Source organism: Malurus melanocephalus, unplaced genomic scaffold (genome assembly GCF_030028575.1).
Source record: "Malurus melanocephalus ecotype Western Australia unplaced genomic scaffold, MMel_1.1 scaffold_3, whole genome shotgun sequence".
In the NCBI taxonomy this organism is placed as follows: domain Eukaryota; kingdom Metazoa; phylum Chordata; class Aves; order Passeriformes; family Maluridae; genus Malurus; species Malurus melanocephalus.
In genome coordinates, this window is record NW_026623235.1 from 4,615,061 (window position 1) to 4,627,392 (window position 12,332).

A 12,332-nucleotide genomic window follows, 5' to 3' on the forward strand; every position below is an offset into this window, starting at 1 on the left:
GCCTGTTTACACAAGCCATTCACGTAGAGTGGGTCCCGCTGAAAGGAGCAGCCCTCCCAGGCAATGCCAGAGCCAACTGCTCTGCTGAAATAGCAAGAGAAAGACMGGACAAAATACTGAGTGCAGGATCAGAATATTGTAACTCTACGTAGGGATGACTACTGAAATATATTCTCATTCTACAAATTCCAAATTCAATCGCAGAAACAACTACTGAGGCACGTCAGCACGGAGGAATGAAATGCAAGATAGCCGCGATGCCACGAGTGAAGGAGGGTGCTTAGAATCCCCGCTGAAACGGCTTCATCTTCATCTTCACTCCTAGCCAGGGAGAAAACCGAGGGGTTTTCAAGACTCGTGCAGCAGCACCGTGCTCAGGTGCTGTTGCTGCAGGCACTATATACATTACTCATTAGGTCACAGCAAAGCTCAGCCATTACCTGSCCTGTACCCCAGGAAGCCCTGAAACTGCACAAACAAATCAGCGATAAAATTTAAATGCAACAGCCTCACTTCAGAGCACCCAGAGAAGTTCRTATTAATACTTCAGAGGTATATGTGTAATCAATTCAGCTGCAGGGAAGAAAGACAAAATGCACTTTGGTCCTGCAGGAACTGAGGGGCACAGGAGAGGAGACACAACTGTCCTCAGCTTCTTAAATCCTCSTGGGGCACTAACTCCTCCAGTTTTCACTGTCACGTGGACAACAGGAGTTTCTCAGCATGCATTACTGCGGAATACATTTTCCCACTTTCTGTCCCTTTCAAACTTTTTCTGTAACTTTATGCCCGTTGCATGATCCTCAGCTGCGCCTCCGAGCAGGCAGCAGCACCTCCTTTGCTCCTCAAAATAACCACCAAACAGGCACACGAGAAARAACGCATGGTATCGAAAGGGCTACAGGTACAGCGAGGTGGGAGTGCCCGTGGCTCGAAGGAGAGCGATGGTACAGCAGAAGGCAGCGCTGCAGCATGCCTCAAATGCCACTGACCTCCGGTTAAATGAACTCCTGGGCAAATATGTAATCACTTTATCAAACACACGCCAAGGGCATTTCTGAAGCTGCTCATTCTCTCAGGTGGAGCAAGTAAATTAGTCCTTGTGAGAAGACAGGGATTAAACAACCGTGCACGCCCCTCTCCTCATGAACTCTTGGTCTGGGGGAATCCGGCTCTGCTTCTACTTGCTCCCCACAAAATCCGCCCGGTTCTGGGGGGACACCCTCCCTCCACGTCTCCTCCACGCACACCAGCGCCTGCTCCTTTCTCTGGGCTCAATTTCTGAGGCTACTTTTCACAAAACTGCTTCAGTCACCCTTGAGAAAGGAAAAGGCGCTGCTTTGCAGGGATGGGTCTGCGAGGCACCGCCAGCTTAATTTTAAACCGCTTTGACCCATCCCTGGTCGGGAGTTGGGTGGTGGAAGGAGGAACTGGAGACAGGGTGTTGTCAGGCGTTTCGAGATGACTGGGGCAAAGTCACCCAAGCCATTCCCTTAATGTCAGGAGAGGAGGGGCGGGGGGGGATCTTTTACTTCTTTAACCCCTCCTCTCACAGTACCCAATTCTCCCCACCCTTGYTGGGCTGAAAAGGTGTGAAAACGGCCCGACGGCAGATCCAGAAGATGCCTCACCCTGGAGGAGGATCGGTCAGGCTCCCACCGGGAGCCTCAGCCAGGAGCAGCCCCGCCRCCGCGCCCACACGGGACTGCGGAGGCTCCACCGACCGCCACGGACGGGGCTGCGGGGCTGCGCCGGCGGATGCCAGGGCAGAAAGTTCAAACCCGGCTCCCCGGCATCCCGCTTGCCCCTTCCCGAGGGGCTGTGTCCGTAATTCATGCCGTCGGGGGTCCCGGCGGAGTACGGGGTGTGAATTCTCCCCGCTGGAAAGACGCCCGAGATGCGCRGGGTCACCCCCGGCTCGGCTCCTCYGGGGCAGTCCCGCCGCACAGCCCCTCGCCCCGGGGCGGCAAAGCCGGGCCGCCCCGCTCCCCTACCTTCCAGCAGCACCTCCTTGCCGGCCCGCTTGAGCGCCTGCACCGCCTCGTCGTGAGTGGCATCCCGCAGGTCCGTGCCGTTCACGGCCAGGATGGCATCGCCCACGTAGAGCGCCTGGGTCTGGTCGGCCGCCAGCCCCTTGAAGATCTTGCTGATGAGGATGGGCATCTTGTTCTCCTTGCCCCCCTTGATGCTGATGCCCAGTCCGCCCAGCTCCTGCTTCAGCACCTTCACGCAGCGCTTCTTGTTGGAGATGGCCTCGGGCACCTGCTCGGGAGGGTCGGTGAAGGCGGTGCGCACCGCCGCCGGCCCCCCGCCGCCCTCGGCCCCGCGGCACGCCGTCCCATCGCCGCCCAGCCCGTTGTGGGCCGCGCCGTCGGGGCGCTCCTCGCCGCTCAGCACCAGCGCCTCGCCGCCCAAGTTGGCCAGCACTTTGTGCCAGCGCTCCCGCACCAAAACTTCCAGCCAGCCGCTGCGCTGCGCCCGGCCGCCCCCGCCGCCGCCCGCCGCCGCTACCGCCATCTTAGGAGCATGCTGGAAGCGCCGAGTGACGGCACCCCCGGCACGGCACCGCGCGGCGGCACCGGACTTCAGCCGGGGGGCGGCAGCTCCGGGCGCGCCGGGGTGGGGCGAGCGGCCGCGGCCACCCCCCCGGGGCYGCGCTGGGGCGGGCACACCTGGCGGCACCGCCCGCGGGGGAGTGGGACAGGGGGGTCCCGCCCCTCCCGCGGGGACACGCCACGGGCCACCCTCCGCCGAGCCCCGGGCCACCCTCCGCCCAGCCCCGGGGCACCCTTCTCCGAGCCCCGGGACGCCCTTCTCCGAGCCCCGGGACACCCTTCTCCGAGCCACGGGCCACCCTCCGCCGAGCCCCGGGACACCCTCCGCCCAGCCCCGGGCCATCCTCCGCCCAGCCCCGGGACACCCTTCTCCGAGCCCCGGGACGCCCTCCGCCGAGCCCCGGGCCACCCCGCCGAGCCCCGGGACACCCTTCTCCGAGCCCCGGGACACCCTTCTCCGAGCCGCGGCTCCCTTCGGAGCCGGGCTGTGGTGGCATCTGGCGGTGCCACCCCCGGCAGCTGCCGTCTGCAGTGGGCTGTAGCGGGGAGCTGAAAGAAACACACGGCAGGGAAGAAATAAGGAAGATCCAACTCTGTATTTACCCGGAATTTTTTCTAAAAAGCGAATTAAGACTAACGGGTTGCCGCGAGGTAGTTAAATTTCAGCTGTATGGAAGTAGAATACGAGTTACTTCACGGGTTTGTGGGATGGAGTTCTTCTTGCGACGGATACTTTTGCACGTTTTTTAATTGTTTTCTATGCCCTTTGATTATAAATTTTAAAGGCTTGTGAGGGCTACATTTCCCATTTTGCAGTTTTTCCCATGCTTCGTTCTCTCCTAGCAAGCAATAGGTGCCTGACACCTCGAGGCTCCAACTCAGGCATCAGAGAGGGCAATGCTTTCGCACTGTCTTTTTGGACATGTCCCCAGCAGGCYTGGAGGTGCCGCTGCACAGCAGCTGCAGACACGAAACACCTCCAGAACTGCCTTTGTTTCTGCTCCTTGCAGAGCARCTCTGCCTCCTTCCTGGAGCAGAAATGAAAACTCCAGCTGGAATCAAAACTCAGCAGTTCTGGACTGTTTGGTGTACGTAAGAGCAACACTTTGTGGAGGTTAGGTTGTGATGGGCAGTGAGGTTAGTCGTAGTCCAAATCATTTTGGCCATTGTGAGTAATGCGGGTCCCTGAGTGCCACATCTTGCTCCTTTTTAAAGTGATGCYGTTCACACACATGCCCCAGGTTAATGTGGACTGGGCAGCTTGGGACTCACCTCCTCATCCCTACACATGGCATCATCCTCAGACCAACTTRTCTTGGTTTAGTAGGGTCTCTCAGACCATGCTGCTTACACTAAGCTATGCTCAGCTACATTTCACCTTCCCTCCAAAAGGGATGAAAGGAAGCCTCAACCCTGTTTTGTGTGCAGCCTCACCCAGGCTGTGCTCGGGAATCACCTCCCTGGTAGGAATGCAGCCCTGCACCCACAGATAGTGGGAATCCACAGGCAGTGGGTTATTCAAGGATAAYGGGTGGGTGGAGAAAAAGCAGACGGAAGAGAGGTCTCTCCATTTCTCATGTTAATCAATGCAAGGTGAAAAGCTATAATTAAGTTTTCAGGGCTGTGAATCCAGAGTGAAAAGAAGCATGTCCCGCTAAACCTGAACAAGGCACCTAATCCCTAGACAGGAGGAGGCTGTAACACACCCTTTTCTCCAGCTGATTCCTCCCTTGCTGATTTAGGTAGCTCATGTACAATATCCTGGATGTTTGGGTTGGTGAGTTTTTGTAGATCCTATTCCCAAGTGCACAGCATAGTTAATGAATGTGCCCATTCAATTCGAGGAGCAGCTTCAGGTAGGTGAGAGAAGGATGGGAGGGAAAAGACAGGCTTGCAAAAATCAGGTGTTAACAGTGCCAGTTGTCACAGCACTCACATTCCTGTGGAGCTTCAAGCCCAAGTGACCAGGGCAAGTTATAAATCCAGRCATGTTTCCCAAGGAGTCAGCTCTTACCAACAATTGTTTCATGTTTCTCCTTCATGAATTAATAAAGGATCAGTGCTACTGCTGATGGAAATGTATGTTTTTCAAGTAATTTCAGAAAATTTACAAGGAAGAGATATTCAGGTGGTTTCTGTTCTGTTGTGCAAAGGTAATAGAGAAGGGAAAATAAATGTTTAATTCCTCACACTTCCTCGGCACACTCTGTGTTTGGGCCGTGTTTGCTGAGCGTGTCTGGTGCTCCAGTGGGATTCCCGTGGAACTGACTTGTACAGACAATTGCACTGCATGTATCCGAGAGCTGTGCTTGCTCCAACTATTTTCCTTTCCCATTCCAACAGAGGTAAATAATAAAGTTTCCCAGGGCCGACATCTGAGATACGGATCYGTGGTACAAAAAAGACTTCATAGCAGCCTTCRCTGCTTCCTTCTCCCYCTTTCTGCCCACCTTGGATCTCTAAAGAAAACAGAGGTGAAGTTTTAGTCTTGAAAATAAAAGTRAAGATAGCATAAGAGATGCTATGCCACAGGCCCGAGGCAAACAGTGTCCCAGATTGTCTTTCCTCCYGGAGACACTGCAATTGATACCTGATTTCTGTGCTCCCTATCCTGGGAGTGCAGGTTTGTAATTGTGTTCATGTACCCTCAGTCTTTGTGTACCCCAAGAGCCACTTGTGGCTGCTGAACTGAGGATGAGAAAGGAAAAGTGTCTTGAGATTTCTCTGTGGGTACCTCTGYCAATATTTCTGTCTTCAGTTCTGCCTCAGGTCTGCCAATCACAGCTGCAGGGTCAGTTTCTGAAACTCAGGTTTATGTGCCAGGAGCAGAAACAGAAGATAAAAGCAGGTGTTCAACTGGATGTTCAGCTATTGGATGATCAGGTTTGCCACAGAAAAGAATTGTTACTCCAAAGTCYRCTGCTGGTCCCTAATGGTTTCCAGRGCATAGCRGAAAGCAAACTTCTACTTCAGCTACAAACTTTTCCTGACAGTGATATTTCTGACATTTTCTGTAAATATCCACACTGCAATTGCAATTTTCAGTGTGACTCTTTGCAGGGAAGTCAGATGTGCAGTGGGATGGGCAACGCACTCAATATTTTCATGCTTCATCTCTAATCTCTACAAAAGCTTTCACYRCAGACAAAGCCAGGCAAAACTCTCTCTCCATCAGTTGTCTTCCTAAAGGGTTTGCCGTGAAAAATGGAGTCTTTCAAACAAGTCAAATAATATTCTTTTGATGTTTTTATTTTAGTAGTTCTTAAATGCTTGAACTAGATTAGTGTCCCTTTCAGTCCTGCTGCATAAACAAATTTTTAGGCATGATAATGCTGATAGCTGCTGTTGACCTGCAGGGGCTTATGGGCTCAGCTAAAGTCGAGGGCCTAAATGGAAGAAGCAGTTCAGTGAACTGGAAGAAGTCAGGGCATTGAAAAACACAGAAGCTGTTTCCCAGGACAAGGAGCACCAAAGCATGTGCAGGTCATAAAGYGCAGCAGTGATGTCTGAGGAGTTGCCGGGGTGTCCAAGCAAGATCAAAGGATTTGGGGTCTGTGCATATGTTCAAGAACAAAAATACAAGAACAACTGTGCAGAAAGGGTTTTGGGTATGGCACTGAGAATGTCCTTGAGGCTCAGCTTCACTAAAGAGGCTACTGGAGATGGAATGAGGGCACTTCCTGTTATTGGGGGGTTTTCCACCTGTTTTCAGGCAAAGAGGTCAGTGTTCACATCTTATGTAAATAAACTGTCCTCCTGATAGCAAAATCATTGGAAAGCCACAYATGCAAGCTCACCACTCACACAGTGGTGCAGGGAGCATAGCTCCTATTCCCTTCACAAGCAGAGAAGGTAAAGACACAGGTAAGGTAAGAGCCTTCCTACAGCTGGGGCTTCCTTATGATTGTCCATGCTTTTCTGTAGCAGAGATGTAATTTTTGAAGGACTTTTGGGACATGCTAAAACCCTTCTAGTGTCTTATTTTTCTTCCTTTTTGCATTATCAGTGTTACAACAGCACAAAGCCAGCTCAGCCAAAATTCGTTTAAATTGGAAACAACAGGGTTGTGATCCTTGAACATGTTTCAGATGACGGAGGTTGGACAAAATCAGGTCTGGATAATGACGTTCCCATCTTGTTACCCTGACACCGACCAGCTCAGCAGACGGATCTGGGTAGGAAGGAAGTCCAGTGTCGGAAGGCCAGTGCTGGAAACACGACAAGAAATGAGAAAGCTGGAAGGGAGTTCAGCTCCTTCAGTGATCCCAAACACTGCAGCAGCCAAGTTTGAGTTCCTCTCTGAGGAGCGTGCCTGAATTACTCGTTCCCCCGTGGCAGCCCCTGCTGTGTCTGTGCCTGATGGGATGTACAGGGCAAGCTCCAGCCCTGATGCAGATGTCCCTGTTGCATGGTGGGGGATGTCACACGTGGCCTGTGTCATGCCTTCCAGCAGGCACTGTTGGTGGAGGGCAGGCAGCCCACCTAATCCCCAGGAGTGATCCTCCTTTCCACAGTGCTGAGGGAGCCTGTTGGCTTTAAAATCAGCATTCAGCAGTCACTGCTTGTTGGAGCTGGTGGGGTTACAAAGATGTCAAGAATGCCTGAAGATCTTCATAACCTGGAGGCTGCATTATATTTATTTTCCAAATTACAAAAGCATTTGTTTTTCTTTTCCTAGTTTAAAGCTATCCAGGTTTTTCCACACATCATGGCATTTGAAAATAAAATGAATGTGTAGCTGTTTGCCAGCAAACACTTTATACATTCCGTTTTTCAAAGCAGGAACCTACTTGTGTGTACATGAAAGAAGTATGTGTGTGCACCTACCTGCGTCACGTGTTAACTAGGCAAACGGAGCAAATGTTCCCACAGCCATGGAGGTATGGACCATGATGCAAATGTCTCCCTTCTGCAAATACAACTCTGGCACAAGTTAATGCAGAAATGGGTGCCAGAAATGTTCAGTGCATGGATCTCAGTCTAGTTCCTCCTACCATTAAAATGACTTCAAACTAGACAGGCTCAAGCTCAGAGCCTCAGAAACTTCTGCCATGACTTCAAGAAATTTTGTGAAACAACTGACCTCAAAAGACTCTRAAAATAAAGTTTCATATCTACACTGTTTACACTATAGCAGAGTTTTTCCTGGTTTTGTATCCTTCCCTTGCTTTGCAGGTCTCTATCAGTGCATTAGTTTCTTAACTTTTTCWTTCCAAGCTACTTTGATCCTGCAGTTGCTTGAATTAGTTTTTTTATCTCTTGCATACCGATCTCCCTCTGCTCTGTAAGCTAAGCCCAGGATGTTTTAAATGCCAAGATCAGAGGTTTGCATTGCAGTAATTCTTGAACATACAATAAATAATGAAAAAGGTAGTGGAACTCCAGATATCATCCAAGGTGTTTCAGCTGTGGTTTCCATTTTCCTCAGAAACTGGTTGATCTGGTTGGGTGTCAAAACAACAAAAGCATTCTTTGCCATCTTGTCCTTTCCTGGTCTTAACCCATGGGTTTTTTAATGATGTAGGGKTGAGATGTGTCATGGTTACAACCACGGGGTCCTGACCCGACAGCCCAATGACTTCATGCCCAGGTCCTCAACCTGTCAAATCCTGCACGTTCCTGCAAGCCTCACTTGGAGGTGCCCCACTGCTTCTCCTCTCCTGCCATGGTGCCTGTGAAATCCACTGTCCACAAGGTCTTTGGACATGTYGTGCCCTGGGATCCCCTGCAGTGTTTACCTCTCCTGCACTATTCACTGGACATCTTTGCCTGCAGCCTGCTGCCCACAGAAGGAGAGAGGCTGGCTGCTGTGCAGGTACCAGAAGTGTTTGTTTCCTTTGTGCAAAGTAGTGCAGCTAGAAAAGCTAGTTTGCTCCAGCTGTACCCTGTCAGGTGAAATAAGGTCATTTTCCCCCTTTCCATGTGACTCCCAAGGCTGTAAATCAATCTGGTTTGTTTGGAGAGAAGGGAAATGAAGAGAGGAGTCTGCAATTTGGAAACAGGCTGTTCTCAAAGATTGGTCTTGCAGAGATGGTGCTGAGTTCATGCCATGACATCAGTACAAGTTTGTCTGCCAGGACCATCCCCAAGCCCAAGAGAGGAAAGTGCCAGGGCCCTCCTGGTTACCAAAGAAGAGCTGTCCAGGAGCTCTCCAGGACCTGGGCAAGGCTCCCTTACCTGCCTGTGCTCATGCTCATGGCAGTAACAGCTTGATATTCCAAGTAGGAGAGGTTCTCTGTGCCTCAGAGGCACTTTGCTTTCTCATTGCCATCACCAGAGGAGGGAGGTCAGGCAGCCCCTTCGAGCTCTGCACCGTGGAGTGAATGTGAGCTGCAAACCAGAARCTGGGGTCTTGCTCCCTCCCATGGCACAGCAGGACCTCATCAGAGGGGATGTAGTGGATTTCCCAAGAAATGCCTCGTGCTGCACAGAAAGTCTGYTCCACCAAGGGACAAGAGAGCACGAACCTGTCACTGGAATTCTCACCTCCAGCTCTTCTGTAATAGTATTATTTTGTATGTGTGTATGGTATTGCCATTTTTTTATTTGTTTGTTTCACTTTTGAGCTCTTCAATGGCTTAGTTTCATCTCTTGCTTCAGGTGATACCTGTGCTATTTGTCTTCTCACAGCCTTGTAAATCAGGTGTAGCTCTAGGGAGGACAAGGGAAGACAGATCTCAGAGAAATGAGAATCAGCCTCGCTGTATTTTTTATTCTTGGATGGTTCTCTTGTGCTCTAGAAATAAGACAATAAGGCTCTACAGTTAATGAAGATGGGAAGGAACCATAACATTTGGGGGATTGATAACAGACTAAATTATAAGGCAGGTCTGAAGGAAATGTTGAAAGTGTATTCTTACTTTAGTGTGATCTGTCTAAGTTTGCTTTCCACTGGCAGAAATCACCTGAAAGAAATGCAGGGGCAGACTCAAGCAAGGCAGGGCAGGGTCAGGTCATCCTTTACACACCATAGATCTGTTCACTGCTGCAGCTGTGAAATGGACCACAGTTCTCTGTTAAATCAGACACTTCTATTGCAGGTAAACTCACCATACTTACCAATCACAGACTAAGTTGCTTCCAATTTGATTTTAAGGAACTGTGAAGGTATTTRACATTCAGTAGCACTGGCTATGTGACATTTAAGCATCCTTTGTTAATCCCACCCTTTGCACAATGCATTCTAGGACAGATATGTTTGAGCCCTTTTCCCATATGCCTGAAAGATTCATCAAGCAAAGTTTTAGGTTGTTGCGCATTGTCTTGGTGTCAGTATTTTCCTGTGTGTTACACTCTGGCCTGCAAGCTCTGCCAGCCACCGTTGATGGAAAAATTCTTGTTCGGTGTGCGAGTTTCCCATCTATTAATGGATACAATAATACTGAATTTCATTTTAAAGTACTTTAACTTTATATAATGAAAATTATCATATGAGCTACAAAATTACACTTCTCCACATTCAGGATGAAACTAAGAGGTGAAAAAGTCACAGAGAATGCAGGAACCCCTGGATGTAATCTCCTCTTCACTGCCCAGTACTGCCAAATCACATCCCCTTTACCTTTTCCACGCTGTGCACACTCTTGGTTATGTGATAAGTKAACAGGCTGCCCTGCCCACCCTACCCTGCCCTATCCCATCCTGTCCATTCTCTGTACCTGCCACTGTGGCCACTGCCACTGCTTCTGCCCAAAGAGTCTACCTGGGTGGAGAGCCCTGGGTGGCTGGAGATTTTTGATACGTGACTAATAGATGTGACACACTAACTGGATTTATTTTTGTATATTTAACCCAGAACTAGTATCTAATCCAGAATTAATCCATCTTTCAAAAGATGGATGGATTTTRAAATATTGGAGTTTTATTTCATGTTTTTATAATATAAATTAAAAATAGGTTGTTAAAAGTAGTAACAGAAATTGCACAAYGTGTTTAACAATCGGTGGGATAGTCAGCACAGTTATTTAGCCAAGGATACTTCCTCTGGGAATCTGGTTCTGCCAYGTATAATTAGACAAAACACAGTGAGAAGAAGGGGATGATTTTAGCAAAATATGCTTTTTTATGCTAATGCAAATACAGAATAATTTTCTCACTAGATTTGAACTGAGACAAATAAGCACGAGCCTCTGAAATCCAGCACCAAGAACACACAGGAGGGTAACTCTGGACTGCTTCCCAGTTGCCTACAGCAACTCAGATTTTTTCTGGGTGGCAATCCATTATTAAAAAATAACAATAAAAGAAAGATTGCTGTACATTTACTATAAAAGTAAAAATGCATTCATGATAACAGTGATAAGCTTGTATAATTGTAGTATATACTTGGCCAGAGAATACAAAATTCCTAAAGATAGTGCTGTTTTGAGCTTATGGGAACTAATTTATTTTTTTTTAAATCCAGACTCTTTAATGTTGTTTTAAGGCTCTGYTGGAATAAATATAGGGAATTGCAACCATCAGAGCTGGGTGCAGTACAGAAAATCAACCTTAGTTTCGTGGAAGAGCCCATGTGGTGATGAGTACCATAAACCCAAGGTAGTGCASGGTGAGTCCTGAAGTGCAGTGTAAAGGCCTGGAGAGGGTTGTGACTGGGGACATGCAGCACGTGCTGCAGAATGAGGGTCCACTTGTTGGTCAGCAGTCAAATGTCTGACTCCTGCTGGCCTTKCACAGCTCTCACCTGCCCTCTCTGAGGGTAGCAGGTACAGCTTAATACCAACATTATTTGGTGGCAGAATTTTAATTTTTTTTTAATATTTTGTTCAAACAATACTGCATTCCAGCTCCATTCACTGCCAGGAAGCTCTGTGGACCCACTGCTGTGGTAGCAGTTGTGAAATCAGTGTGAACATTTATAGCTCTGAACAGCTGTCRGTGTTCTCTCACAAACCAGACGACCCCAGCCCCAAAAGATCCAGACTTGCAGAATTTTGCACACCCTGCTGCAGACAGTCCAGCAGCTCTGAGCCTTCACCCTCACTGGCATTTGCAGGGCTCCCACGATCCCTGGGGCAGYGATGGACGAGAAGGTCTGGATGGGGACAACTGTAAAGCTCTAAGGCTTCAAGCCTTGAACATCTGCACAACAAATGTGAAACATCTGTTGTCTCATGGAGAATGTTTGTTTCCTTAAGAAAATCCCTAACTTATTGGGGTCTTGGCTTAGGGTAATGCTCGCGTGGGAAATCACGTCCCTTGGATGGGATGTTTGGTGCACAATCCACATGGCAGATGAAGTGGCTGCTGTCAGGGTCCCTGCCACAGTGTCATCTGCTGGATCAGGTGACACTTCCTGAGCCACCATCCTGCTCAGCACCTGTAGGCCAACTGTGTTGCAGTCCTACATGATCTACTATAGATTTTCTTAAACCATGAGCAAAACACCCCCTATTTATCTTTACTATGTGCAGAAGGCTGTTCTGCACGACCACTTCTGCTACTGCAGGAACATTTTCTGCTGAGTAGTTAGAAGTAACTCATCAGTGTGTAAGTTTGTCAGTTCTGCAGCAGGTACTGCTTGGGGCAGTCCCCAGCATGGCCAGGTTTGCCATGYCATGTATGAACACATTGACACATTCCACAGTGTCTATAAAATGATCTGGGTATAGCAGCAACTGCCTGGGAGGATCTCTGAGTCTGTTTGAAATTCCCATGTGTACTCCCATCTAATTCCTCCTTGAAGGAATTAGACAAAGTCTTTACTGTGAGGGTGTCTGGGAGCTCAGGCAATCACCTTGTCTGAGATCAGTCCCTTGTGTCACCTCTGCAGAGACT

General features: G+C 49.2%; 1 protein-coding gene across 1 annotated transcript in view; it reads right to left on the reverse strand.

Moving 5' to 3' along the window:
• Positions 1-2,613, reverse strand: part of SNTB1 (syntrophin beta 1) — a 105,624-nt gene extending 103,011 nt beyond the window's left edge. Inside the window, exon 1 of the mRNA XM_057368063.1 lies at positions 1,995-2,613. Coding sequence (XP_057224046.1) covers positions 1,995-2,517 — 523 coding nt within the window. The 5' untranslated portion in view covers positions 2,518-2,613. The remainder of the gene's footprint in view (positions 1-1,994) is intronic.
• Between the last annotated feature and the right edge of the window lie 9,719 nt (positions 2,614-12,332).